Below are 14166 nucleotides of genomic sequence, written 5' to 3' on the forward strand. Positions count from 1 at the left end.
GCCAGGCCTATGGCCCATCTAGTCCAGCATCTGGTTCTCACAGGCACCAACCAAATGCCTATGGGAAGCCCACAAGTGCAACAGCCCTCTCCTCCCCCCCCCCTGTGGTTCCCAGCAACCACTGCCTCCGACAGTGGAGGGAGCACTCAGCCATCTATCTTAGTAGCCACATTATTTTCTATTTACTTGGTGTGGTAGCATTTGCTGTGCCCAAATAGTAACACATAAAGCTATGAGCCCCCACCCCACATCCCCAACCTGATTTATTTATTTTTTAACAGTCTGAACAGGCCATGGTGCAAAGCTAGAAATTTGATAGATGATTTCCCTAAACTGCATTGGGTACATGGCATACACACAGAGTGCAAATCTTCTTTTCTATGCACCTATTATTATTATTTATTATTATAGGCAATATTTTAAAGATGGAATTTGGGTTTTTCACTACAGATACATTCAAGGATATTGTCTTGACACCTTCTTTTGAAGCAGCCACCCACCCACCCACCCACCCACACACACACACACCACCCTCCCACACACATCCCACACCTGTATACCACACTTAAACACAGCACATATTTTTACACAATATACACCTTTCCCATGCTACACATGTGAATACGACTCATCTAGAATTATTTATAAAAATGTCTTGCTTGTGCTAAACTGTCTGCAGACTTACAACTTAAAAATATATCCAGGGCTACAGCTGTGATAACACAAGGAACTGTCCAAGCAGTTTGCTTAAAAAGGACCTAATCAATCAATGTCTCAAACAGAAGGTTGCTCTCCTATAATCACTGATAATCAATAGGAAACTCAAACTACCCCTCACTTCAAGTTCTGTACTCAAAATCACTAATATGGTCTAGAATCTCTCTCTACTTCACCTACAGGAAACCACTGAGGGAGGTGGAACTCTGCAATGCTTTATCCAAGGGATGGCCAATTGGCCATCTACTGGCTGGATCCATACCCCAAGGGAATATAATTTACCCACTGGCTACCGAAGGTGTGGTAAAAGTTTGGACCATCACTTTCATTAGTGAGGGGAAGGGTTTTTATTTTTATAGGTATAGGTTGAATACAATGCTAGTCCTACTCAAAGCAGACCCATTGAAATAAACAAAAATGACTAACTGAGGCCTATTACTTTCAGTGGATGTACTCTGAGTAAAATTTAGTTGAATACTGCTGGAAGTGTCAGGGTACAGCTCCACTTACACTGTAAGCTGATGTACCTACATGAGGAAAGGGTAGACAGAGAGGAACTGCCAAGCTTCCTAGACTGTCCTCCTTCTGCTGACCTTCCTTTGGTGTTAAGATGGGTGCTCTTAGGGGAGGGTTGCCGTATTTCAAAAAGTGAAAATCTGAATCTGGACACTTTTTTGGCAAAGTTGTTGAGCTTTCATGGCAAAATCGCAAAAAAATGACGTTTTTGAGCTATTTTTATGGGAAATTGGCCAAAACGACCCTGCCGACATGGGTTGCCATATGTCTGGATTTTCCCAGCCATTTTGCTGGTTTCCACCCGGACACTGCTTCCGACTTGAGTATTCTGGATACGTCTGACCTGGCCCCACCTCCTCCTTCATGAGACATACTTGGAGCTTTCTCCTGCTGAGGTGAAAGAGAGGCATGGCTTCATGCATCTCCACCTTAGATAGAACTAGATCTTTCCTATCAAATATGTATTTCCTGTAATTCTGCAAATTCAGGGCTCATCCCTATTTCCTTTTGTGCCATGCTTTCTAGGTACCGCCACAGGATATCCAGGTCCATGTCTGAATCGTAGAATTGTAGAGTTGGGAGGGACCAGGAGGTCATCAATTGTAACTCCCTGCAATGTAGGACTCTTTTGTCCAATGTGGGACTTGAACCCATGACCCTGAAATTAAGAGTCTCATGCTTTACTGACTGAGCTATGCCAAGTCTGAGCGGTTTCCCTTGGAAAACCCATGTTTTACCACTGAATTGGAGCCAATCCGCAGAAAACCCAATTGCAGTTTGCTCTGATTTTGCGGTAATATGTGGGTTTTCCCAGGGAAAGCAGTGGAAGTTAAAAAAAAAAACCTGCTTGGACACAGAGCTGGAAATCCCAGACCTGTGCCTTAAAGCGTGGCACAAAAGGAAGTGTGGATGAGTCCTTAGTCTCAGTGTGATTATATCCAGGGAAACAGATGCTTCTCCAACAGAGATTCTGCTGAGCATTTAAACTCCGAATGCCATCCGGTGCAACCCTATGTGTGTGAGAGAGTAATAAAGAGTTCCTTGAATGTTACATCTCCATCTGGCTTCTGCATGGGATGACCCTTGCATGTCTGAGTGCTTATGGCTCATAACTGAGCAGTCCTTACTGCAAAGTGTTGCCTCTGTCATTACAGAGCCTGACTACCCAGGAAGCGGTTGGTTTGTATGACAAGATATGCCTCAGAGCCCTGGAACATTGACTAGAGAAGAAGACATCTCTTGAGCATACTGAAATGGGCCATCTCTGCCTAAACAAAATTTTCATCCAGACAAAACAATTGTGGTGCAAGGAGTCGTGATTTGTTGAATAGGGAACAAGATGCGTGCCCACAAGTTCCCCCTTCCCCATTATCACATCCCTTAATTCAATACTTCCTAAACTGGGAAAGTATGGTTTGAATGATCACTAATAACCAGAATATTAAATCACAGTTGGATATCCTGTTTTTAGGGATCTCTCAAGTCACAATGCTTGTTGTTCAAACACATGGGAGATAAAAGTTTAAGAAACCCAGAAGTATTGATTTGAACACACAGGGAGAGAGGTGTGGAGGTAGGTTGCTGAACCAGAATTGTTATTTCTGAATTAAGCCACTGACCACAGTGTTTATAGGTGCTAAGTGTTTATAGTGTTTATAGGTGCCCCTTGGATTTACTTCAGTATTTGTCTAATGAAGATTCCTTAAGGTTCATAAGATACCTTCTAATACCCACTGAATAGTTCAAAACTGAGGAAGAATCTGGTGCAGGAGGCGGAGGTTACTGTCAAAGTCACAGACTTAGAAAACTAGAGTATATGAATTTGAAGCTAGGTAGTTGGACATCTGCATTTTTTAAAAAAATAATATTTATTACTTTTAAACCTTACAAAAAAGAAGAAAAAGAGAAGGAAAAAAGAGGGAAAAAAGAAAAGAAAAGAAAGAAAAGAAATAAAATACCATACAATACAATATATAAACAATACACAACATTAACACATTAGGCTAAATAAAACAAAGCAACAACAACTTAAAAACATACATCATACCATTTCAATGCCCTATCTTTCATTCCCTAGTTTCATCGACCTCCTCTCACCTCCCTTTTTGTATTCCACTTCTATTAATTATTTCAGCAATTCCTTTCCATCTTTCACTATTTTCTGTCATATAATTTTCTTAACTTATTTTAACCTTATTTTCCATTAATACTATAATACTTATTTATGCTTAACTCCTTATAACATTTCTACTAAAGCCATGTAATTTCATTCCAACATTTTTCTAACACTCATTAATTTTGCAATATTTCTATAAATAAACTTTAAACTTTTTCCAATCTTCTTCCACTGTCTCTTCTCCCTGGTCTCGGATTCTGCCAGTCCTTTCCGTCAATTCCATATGGTCCATCAACCTGGTGATCTTCTGTCCGAGGCTCTTAACTCTTTTCCAAGTCCCTTCTGCGGATCTTCTTCATATTTATACATGCACTTTACTTTGTCTTCTGCTGATCTTGTTCTTAATTTCCTTCCTTTGATGCTGAAGAGTAGGTCTCGGGGAAGCTCCGACTTAGCAATGTTTTTATTCCTTCTCGGCAGTTCAGCCAAATCTCCATAGTTAAAACTAAAATCCAAAAGATATTTCAGGACGTGCTTCAAAATCCATCCAAATCTGAAGGTCCCCACAACTCCAATCTCCTCCTGACCCAAGTCCAGGTCCCAAATGTCAATACATCCCTGCATGGGGGGATCTATCCAACTTTCCTTCTCCAGTCCAAGCAGGGCTCCAATCTTCAAAATCTGACTTTCTCTAAATTCAGTCATAGAAAGCAACAACTTATATTCATCAAACTGCCTCTGTGAGGCTGGGGCTCTCGCCTTTTCCACTTGTATTACTTTAGGTTCCACAACAACAACTTTCTCCCTCGCCTTCTCCACAATTTGCCGTGTCAAAGTAGATTGCTGTATCGATTCCTGAGTAGTTTCTGTATAGATATTCACTTTTTGTCCCAAATTAGTCACTTTTTGTCCCAAAGTTATCAATTTTGATAGTCATCACATCCATCTTCTTATGGAGCTGTTCCAATGAGTCACTTATCTTGCATAATGCAATCACTAAGGCTTCTTCTGTCGACATTCTTACCGATCCAAGGTCAATCCCTGGTTCTCACGGTTTTTTATCTTGCAGCTGGAGATTCCCCCAGCTCAACTCTTGTAACAGTTTCAAAGGCTCCCTCTAGAGGGAAACAATTTCTATTTGTATCAATCCTTTTAAGCACGGTTCAAGCAATAAAATCAGTTTCAATTTTCCGTTACTTTTACTCCTTTTTAAACGCAAAAGGAAACAATGGAAACAATGTATTTCTCTTATTTAACTATCTGTCAACATACGTTTTGTTCACAGTCAATGAACTTTTCCAAAACGTCAAACTTGCTAGCAGCCCGTTTCCAGGTTCAGAGTGGTGGTAATTTAACTTTCTTCACTCTCCTGCAGGCTTGCGCGGTCCAAAATTTCCCCCCTCTTCTCCTGCCTCCAAGGGGGGTTTACTAATTTTAGCCAATGGAAGTTTAACCCTTTACAAAGGACTTTCCAAGACTTTAGCTTGCAGCCTCTTTGCTTCAGTCTATTTACAAAAGGGGAAGGCGGACTTCCTGTTTAGAACCTCCCCGTTTTGGTGCCAAATTAAGACGTTTAAAAACCCAATTTTCCGTTCTACTCATGGGTAGTTGTTTTAAGATCAAATTGTCCACAGGAAAAAGTCAGTGCTCTCTGGCAACAGCAATGCGGCTTCACCCCGTGAAAAAAGCAGTCGATTCAAAGCACCGCGCCACTCACCCCACGTCGCTCCGGATCCCCAAAACCGGGTTTCCCTGTGAGTAGGGGAGGCGCAAAAGGTGCCAGCCGAATCCCACGTTCACAGGCTTCTCCCGCCTGTGATTTTTTGTGGGTCCCCGCCTTCGCCGTGGCGGCCAGACCCTAGTTTCCACAAAGCAAATTCCTCCCGATCAGAGGAATTCCGCCATTGTCCGGAGGCGCCAACCCGGAAGTCCCCGGATATCTGCATATTTTAGCCATCTTTGTGTTTGTGAAATGGGGGGGGGGGGGGAGAGAGAGAGAAAAACTCTTCCACAACTTTCTCATTCTCTCCAAAAAAATTCCAGTCTGTTCTGATGGATCTTAGTATGTTTTGCCTAGAGAGCAAGACTCTCCATGTCAAAAAATTTATAAAAATAATTCAGCCTCCTCTGAACCTCAGTGAGGCAGTGTTTGTGCTGGCTGCCAAAAAAACCGTCCCCCATCAGATCATCTGTGAAGAGATCTAGGGAGCCTTCCAACATCCCCCCCCCAATCTAGTCAGAGAGAAGGGAAAAACATGTCAAGGTCAGTAAGAAATTTAATAAAAAAGAATCTGACAAACACCTTCCAAATCCTAAGGACCAGGTTAATAATTAAAATGTGAAGAACTGCCTGGAAATCTTGCATTCCCCTAAAATGGAAATGCAGCTAACTATTAATAAGAGAAGAGCAAGAGGTGGAGTCACTTTGTGGGGAGGGGCATATTACATTGCTGCAGATTTGGCAAAAGATCCCCCCACTGCTCTTGTTGGCCAGAGTGAGCTGGTAAAACCTGTGTACAACATGCAGAGTACAAACAGTTCAGACCCAACTTAGAGATACTGTTAGAGAAAGAAGTGTGTGTGCCTGGATCACACCTCACAGAAGGGGGGGCGAGCCTTTTTCAGCCTGACATCCACATTCCTTTGGGGGCAGGGGCACGTTGGTGAGGGGTGGGACCAGAGGCAAAAGCAACAAAAACTAAATTTTGCAGGGTGTCTCTCAGAAGCTCTGGAGTGCAGCTGCCAGCCAATGTAGACATGAAACTGCTTGCATGTGCAGGCCTGTTAAACTCGTCTTCTTGGTAGTGGCTTGGTTGTGGTTCCCCTCCTCCAAAAATAATTAAAACAGTTGCAGTAGCATGGAGAAGATCCTCTGGTGTGTGTCATGCAACTTCATGTGAGTAACAGTGGCCATGGGCCACAATCTGAAACAGAGGGCTCCCCACTTGCTTGGGAACCGCTTCTACGTGAATGGGTTTTGCATGGACAAGTTAACATTTCAATGACCCAGCCACTTGCACAGGGACAAACCGCTTGGGTCTTAACGACAGAATCAGCACCCTCCCTGGATGGGAAGGTGCTGGTTCCCCCATAGAAATCTACGTAGATGGCTGCAGTTGGCCATTTCACCACTACCCTAGTCACACAAGACCCACTGCTGTGTCCCCGTATTCCTTTCCCCCACCGCACGGACATGCCACAAAGAGATTTCGATATACTTTATTAAATTTCTCTTGTTTGTTTCGAGTGTAGAATCTGGAATTTCTGGCACAGCGGAAGAAAAGCTTATAGTGTATATCTTTATATATCCTTTTTGGCTCACACAAGAAGTTTCTGACCTCTGGTGGGGTGGAGGGGACTATGTTACATGCTCCACCCTAACTCTGGGATCGCATCCAAGAAGGGAATTGTAAGGATGGCAGAGTGAATTTGAGTGTGTGCTTTAAAATGGAGATTTCAGCAAATGTTGCCATAACTAAAGGAGAAAGTGAGGCATGAAGCCAGAATTCTGGACCGGGGCGGCGGGGAGGAGAGATGACCTCATCACAATCTGCAACATTCAGACATTTCCAGGTGCTAAGGGATCTGAATATAGAGTGAAGCACTCATGGGGTTTAGGGATTTTGTCTCAAAGCGTACTAGGTGGGGTGGGCGTAGATTAAAATACATTCAAAAATGGTTATATGCAGAAAGAAAGTCCCCACATATCTTGTGAAAGGAATGGAAGTGCTTTTGGGGGGCTATGCTGGATTCCTACAAAGTGGAATAGTATCCGCACAGCCTGGGGATATCTCAAAGCATTTCACATTTTTTGGCCTCTCCAACCAAATTCCAAGCATCACTGGAGTTTATTTACTTGCCATGCAACTGTGAAAAAACCAGTCCCTCGCTCTGCTCCAAAAGCAGACAATGAGGAAGGAATTTGCAGTATTTAGGCTGGGGTGGGTTTAGCCAAACTGTAGCTGCAGGGAATAGATGAGCCTGCTTCTCTTCTCAGTTCAGAAAGGATTGTAGGTTTGGGGGTTCAAACCATAAAACTTTTTTTTTTTTGTTTTGCTTCCCAAGGCAGTGAAGCGCCAGGGTGGGTGATTGAGAAGATGTTGGAAATCCCATGAAAGAGGCAGTTGGTCAGGAAGAACAATGCAAGCCAAGCATGGGAAAGAAAGCCAGCAGTGCGTTTGAGCGAGGCTGGAAAAGTCTGGTGTGATGAAACCACCTCTAGGCCTTTCTGAACGCACACATGCGCACACACGCACACACCCTTGGTATTCACTACACGGAAAGGCCTCCCAAATGTCAAATGACAAACTGCTGAGGCAGAAGGCTGACCTGACATTTCTGCTCCTGTGACATTTTAGCCACCTTGGCTCAAAGGTCTGTTCAGTTTCATATCCCATTCTGGATAAGACAGTTATCCCTGCGCCTTGCCTTCAAGTTATATAGAACTGAGGCTGCAAAGCTCCCAACTCTGTCAGAGCGATCCGCCTTTTGGGGTGTGTGAGGAGCATATGAAAGATGTCCTCAAAATCTGAGCCTACTCTTACAATTTGAATCTGGATGATGCGCACTTTTTCTCACAGAAGATTTACCTGGAAACTGTTTTGCAATGAGTCACTTACAACACTGATTTGAAAAGATTTCCAGTTGCGCATGCCATTAGCCCTTCACTCCAGTGCCAATGAGGTTTTGTGTGTGTGATGTTAAAGCTATTAAATCACTCCTACAGAAGTTAAATGGGGTGACTATTATAAGTTACACACACTTCTCCTAAGCTTGCTGGCTCTGCTCCCGAGTGAGAAATCACTATGGCTGAGCATTTTCATTTCATCCTCTCCCTGCTCCCTCCCTATTTCTTTCTGGTGCCAACTGGACAATGACATTGCTTCAGCGGAATGGGGAGATACCACAGCACACTCCACTGTACTTACTGATCGTCCAGTGGCTATGAGGGGCCAAAATCAGATGTTGCACAACTGCCAAATCAGCCTCACAACTTCCCTATTCCCCAACTCTTGGAACACCTTATATGCGTTGAGATATCACAGTGCTGTGTCTCTGTGTGTTTTCTCCCTCTTTCTCATGCCACACACTGTTCACTGGATGCTGCTGGTGTGTGGGGAACATGCTGTGTTGCAGCTTTACAACACAAGAAAGTGCTAACAGATGTTACGGAGGGAGAATCAAGGAGCTAGGAGGGTTTCTTGGTTGATGCCCCATTTCCTAAAATAAACAAATATCCGGTCAGGCTCTGCAAACAAGAAACAGCATCTTTGTGAAGGAGCCTGGCTCTCTGCCTGCATGAGTGAGGGCAGTCAAATGTCAGCTTCCCCACATCTCTGACACTGTGTGAAAGTTTCACCCTCACACATCCCTCAGGGCGCCAGCTTCCTCCCTTTTCTGCTGGGCAACTGCTCTTGCAGACATACGAACGCAGTGACATTTCCCAGGTTACGGAGAAAGCCTCTCATGCCATTCCCCTTGGCAGGACAGCAACAGTGAGACAGAGTTGCCCGTCTACCTAGCTGTCTACCTATCTGTCTACCTCAGACAGAACAAGTGGGGCAAGTACTTTACCTTCTGCATCCTCAGCCATCTCCTCCTCATTGCCACTGGTGCCTGACCCATCTTGCCCCATCTCCTCGTCTTCGGCTGCTGGAGGGAAGGCCGTTTCCTCGTTTTGGACGGTGGGGGCTTTTTTCTTTTTTCTCCTAGCATTCCTTTCTTTCTCCTGGAAAAGACAGGGTGACATAAGTGAATCTTGAGAAAACATCTTCCTGCCGTCATTCCCAATATCAGTAAAGTTGGCATTCTCAGTGAAGATGCACTAGAAGTTGAGGGGGAGGGGGGAATGAGAGGGTATTATTATTTTTAAACTTTTTATTAAATCTGTATACTGCCCTTCAACCGTAGGTCTCAGGGTGGTTCACAACGTAAATGAAAGGAGGGAGCACCTACCATTCCAGGGTAGAAACATGTTATTTGGGGGGGGGGGGGTTGGAACAACCACTCCTGAAACTGGCGGGGGCTTAGGGCTGCCCAGGTACCTGGATTTATACTGACAGGGAATACTGACAACAAAGCATGGTGTGCAAGCAGAAGCCTGGAGGTAAGCCAGGATGGGAGTTTGCCTGTGAAGAATGGAGAGAACTGGGTTTGGGGGATGCTTCCTCTAAAACCAATTTCTGACCACTGTGAGGCTCCTTTTAGTTGTGGCGAGGACTGCCCTCTTGCAGGTTCAAGTACCAGCTATAGGAAGGACCACAGCTTAGCAGTAGAGCATCTGTCTCAAGGGCAGAAGGGCTCCAAGGACAATCCTCTGGTGTCTCCAAGTGGGGCTGGGCAAACCTCCTTCCTGAAACCCTGCAGGGCTGCTGCCAATCAACACAGGCAATACTGAGCCAGATGGACCAATGGTTTGGCTCAGTATAAGGCAGCTCCCTGTGTTCCCACGACGGCATCATGGAGGATACACACATCCTCTATTACGTAACTCACACGGGGTCCCCTTTATATCATTACTGTTTAGTTATTTGTATGCATTTTACCCCAGTACACAGACCATCTTAAAATCTACACATCCATTTCATGCTACAGAAGGCCTGAGGTTCAACTCCTAGCAGCTCCAGGTCAATATTAACAGCAGCAGCAGCAGCAGCAGCAGCAAGAAGAGGATGAAGTAGAGAATGCTAAGGAAGGCCTCTCTGTCCATGACCCTGGACAGTCATTGCCAGTCGAAGTAGGTAACACTGGACCAAAGGGACAAATAGTTTGAACTAGGGTAAGCCAGCTTCCTATGCTTCAAAGTCCTGTGAAGGAAGGTGCTTAATATTCCAATTTTACAGATGGAGAATGAGGATCACATGAGCATTCTGCAACCTGTTTCAGGGCAAGCTTTTTGAATAGGTTTCCAGAAGCCACCCTATAGCTCTGTATTTAAGGAAATGTTCACTGTTCTAACAAGCGGTAGCACTCCAACCCCCCAGTGTTGGAGGCAGTACTTCTGCACCCCAGCTGCTGGGAATCACACATGGAGAGAGGACTGCCGCACTCCAGTCCTGCTTCTGAGCTTCCCAGCAGCATCTGGTTGGCCACTGTGAGAACAAGATGCTTGACTATATGGGAGTCTGGCATTCTTAAAGTTTACAGGCCATCAAATAGTAACACTGCTGATGATCAGGGCTGAGAGTATTCTATGGTTTCATTAAAAGGCTGTGCAAAGGTGGGATCTGCTATCAAGCCAGAATTAAACACCCTGAAAGTATTTCAGTTTCCATAAAAAACATCCACGCCAAAGTTTCCGGCTCTCATCAGCCAGGAAAATGAATGGCCAAGTAGCTAATCTGAGAAGCCTGAGTGAGATTTCTAACCACCAGCCATAGGGCTTCAATGACCAGCTGTCGGAAGCAGAACAGATTTTTTCTTTTTTGAAAGCAAATTTGCTTTAAAAGCCTAGTTTGTTGTAGGATGCCTGCATCTTGGTAGCACTGCTCTATGTTAGCGTGACATTGTTCAGTGTTAGCTTGATATTGTAGGCTGGGTATGTCTCTCAGAGCTGCCAGAGAGAGAGTGGTACGACCCCCAATACAAGGGAGTAAGAAATGGTCCTCAGTCTCTTAGGATGCACCTGCTCTCAGCTGACCCTCTCCAGAATTGAAGGTGAGATGCACAGGCCTGCTTCAGATCCCATCATATTGGGAAGCTGGACTGGCCTCACAAGCAGCTTTATCCTCTGGTGCATTTCTCTGGGCTGGATGTCTGTCTCTCATGGCATCCCATAAACAAGGTTAAGATATTTGGCAACCACAAAAGCACAAGAAGTGGGATCAAGCCGAAGATTCAGGATCCAGCTTCCTGCCTCCCACAGCGGCTGGCAGGATGTGTCCATGGAAGCACACGACCCACATATTTACAGCACCTTTACAGCACACAGCTCCCCCGAAAGATTACTGCAAACGTGAGTCTACCTCTCACGCAATGACAATTCCTAGCACCCTTCAAAAAACTACAGTCCCCAGGATTCTTTGGGGGAGGCCATATGCTTTAAATGTATGGTGTGTACAAAGGAGACAAGCCCACACACTGCCTTCTCCCCAGAGACTGGCAATTCAGAAGCAGGCTACCTCTGAACCAGATAATGCTTTGTTGTTGCTGCACTTTTATTGACAATTTCTACCCTTTTGCTCTTACTTTTTGTTTTATTTGAACTGTTTTATTGTTGTTTTGGCTAGCTTTATTGTAAAACAGTTGGAAACTGACTTGGGGTTGAAAGGCAACATAAAGATCCAGGAGACAAGCCAATGATTAACTACTTCAGCCTGATGTGTCAGATAGGCTGATGTAAATTCTTTTTATGAATCATTGTCTGGGTCTCATCCTCCTGATATAGCTAACGCTGCAGGTGCTTTGCCAAACCAAGTTGTTGAAGATTTAGGGCAGATAAAGGAAAGTCCTTCTTCATGTAGCACATAGTCAAACTATGGAACCTGCTCCCCCAGGAGGCAGCGATGGTCACCAACTTGGAAGGCTTTAGAAGGCTTTGGAAGAGGAGGAGAGGGCTATCAATGGCCATGAGCCACGATGGCTGTGCTCTGCCTCCACAGCTGGAGCCAATGCTTCTGAAGACCAGTTGCTGGAAATCCCAGGAGGTGAGGATGCTCTTGTGCTGGGATCCTGCTTGCTGGCTTCTCACAGGCATCTGGTTGGCCACTGTGAGAACAGGAGACTAGGTGGGCCACTGGCCTGATCCAGCAGGCCCTTCTTATGTCCTTAAGGTTATCGCCGCCATCTTTTTTTGGAAAGATTTCACTCTCTATAAGGAGATGCTTCTCTAGACTGCATCTTTGTATGCTGGGAAAGGCTTGTTGTGTGGGTTGTTAAAAGAAACCAAGTAAAAGCTCTTAAAAAGTGGTGCACCCCTACACACGTTGCCAAACACTTAATTGAGACGTTCCCCCTTCAAACCGAAATGGAAACATCACCTTCGGGATAATACTGAATTGCAAGAACAGGAAAATTGCAGCAACTAATCTTGATAACAGCCAATACCAAGATAAAAACAGCTTCCTCTCGTTTAATAACCATTTTGACAAAGTGTATTTTGAGGTCTAAGGCAATATTAGGGACAATGCAGAAGGCTTTCACAAGAGTACAAAAGAGACACGTTCCATGTCAAACATTAATTACCTACCTGGTGTGGCTAAAAGGCCATGTCTTTCCCCTTTAAAACACAGGAGTGGTGATCAGGGAAGGGTCCAACCCTGGGCCTCAGGTGTTTCAAAGGGAGAAGCTGTGTTTTAAATGCTTAGTGGCCACTACACAACTGAATGCAATAGCTAAGTATCAATGCTGGTGTGGGGGAACCTTTGGTCCTCCAGATATTGCTGGACTACAATTCCCAACAGCCCCAGCAAGCATGGCCAGTGGCCAGGGATGATGGGAGTTTTAGTCCAGCAACATCTGGAGGGCCAAAGGTTCCCCACACCTGAATCGATGCATCAAAGTCTGATGTTGAGTACAAAGGCCTATCAGCTGAGCAGAGAGAAGCAACCATTATCTTTTGAGGGCCATTTTCCCTTGGGAATATTATGCCAATGGTCACAGCAGAACTGGGGCAGGGAGTCTGCTTGGTCATTGGTCTAAGCCAGTCTTCAACTTTGGGTCCCAGATGACAACGTCCACCATTCCTGACCACTGGTTAAGCTGGATGGAGATGATGGGCAGCATCTAGGACTCAAAGTTGAAGAATTCTGGCCTTAACAACTAAGTTACTCGGCTCTTCCTTGCACTTACTATGGGTCATCTTCAGCTAGTTTAATGCTACCCAAAACCTGGCAGATGATACAAATTTGCCAAATATAAAATTGATCTTCTATAAATGGCTGAGTTACACCTCAGGGAAAGTCTTCCTAAACAAAAATGTATCAGGAGATGCTTAAACATCATCACACTAGCTACTGGTCTGATCTCAGCTGATAATTGGTTCCAGAGAGCTGCAGCTACAACACTCAAAGCCTGGTTTCTGCTGCTGCTGCTGCTGCTGTTGTTGTTATTTATATACCACCCTTATTTATACACATTACAAAACATCAATGATAGAAACATAATAAAAAGATAGTAAAAGGCATACTGACAGACAGACAGCCTAATAGTAAAATAATTGTAATACTAACAAGAGTCCTGGGTAAAGAGGAAATTTTGCCTGGCACCTAAAGACATGTAAGGATGGCACCAGGCGAGCCTCTCTCCACAATCGGGGAGCTAAGTACAGGCTAAGCACAACTCTGGGGCAAAGGGTCCTCTCAGTAATGCCCCATCTGAGCTGTGCTTAGATACTTGCACTTATGGGCTTCCTGGAGACATCTTACTGACCAGCTATAATAAACGAAGATGATAGACTAGATTGACTTCTTGTCTACCTTGGCATGATTCTTATGTCCTTTAGTTAGGTTTGAGGGCTTTGGTTCTTTTTGTTTACTTTTTAAATAAACAAAATAATGTTGTTGTTGTTGTTGTTGTTGTTGTTGTTGTTGTTGTTGTTAAAAAGGTTAAAACTAGCTCAGCATTGGGAAAGTTGTTATATTTCAGCTGCCCCACTCATCTGTAAAATGGGTATAATAATGACCCATCAAAGGAGTCCTATTGCAAGGGTGAATGAGGCAAATGCATCGAACAAAGCACTCTGTACAGTAAAAGTGCTGGATGAATGATGAATACGCATAGTCACCATTTTCAGGTCTTTATGAAACACCTGGTGAGAAAGATCAGCAAGGGTGGCGCCTTTCAAAAGACGGCTTCACCTGGGCTGTAGGAATGGTGTT

The 14166-nt window shown here is 44.4% G+C and overlaps 1 protein-coding gene across 13 annotated transcripts in view; it reads right to left on the minus strand.

Annotated features, from left to right (window-relative positions):
• NCOR2 (nuclear receptor corepressor 2) overlaps positions 1–14166 on the minus strand; it is a 359439-nt gene that overhangs the window by 76834 nt on the left and 268439 nt on the right. For all 13 annotated transcript variants that reach the window (XM_053369224.1, XM_053369223.1, XM_053369214.1 and 10 more), the window contains exon 19: positions 8924–9077. In XM_053369224.1, coding sequence (XP_053225199.1) covers positions 8924–9077 — 154 coding nt within the window. The remainder of the gene's footprint in view (positions 1–8923; positions 9078–14166) is intronic.

This window comes from Podarcis raffonei, chromosome 16, assembly GCF_027172205.1.
Source record: "Podarcis raffonei isolate rPodRaf1 chromosome 16, rPodRaf1.pri, whole genome shotgun sequence".
Lineage (NCBI taxonomy): Eukaryota > Metazoa > Chordata > Lepidosauria > Squamata > Lacertidae > Podarcis > Podarcis raffonei.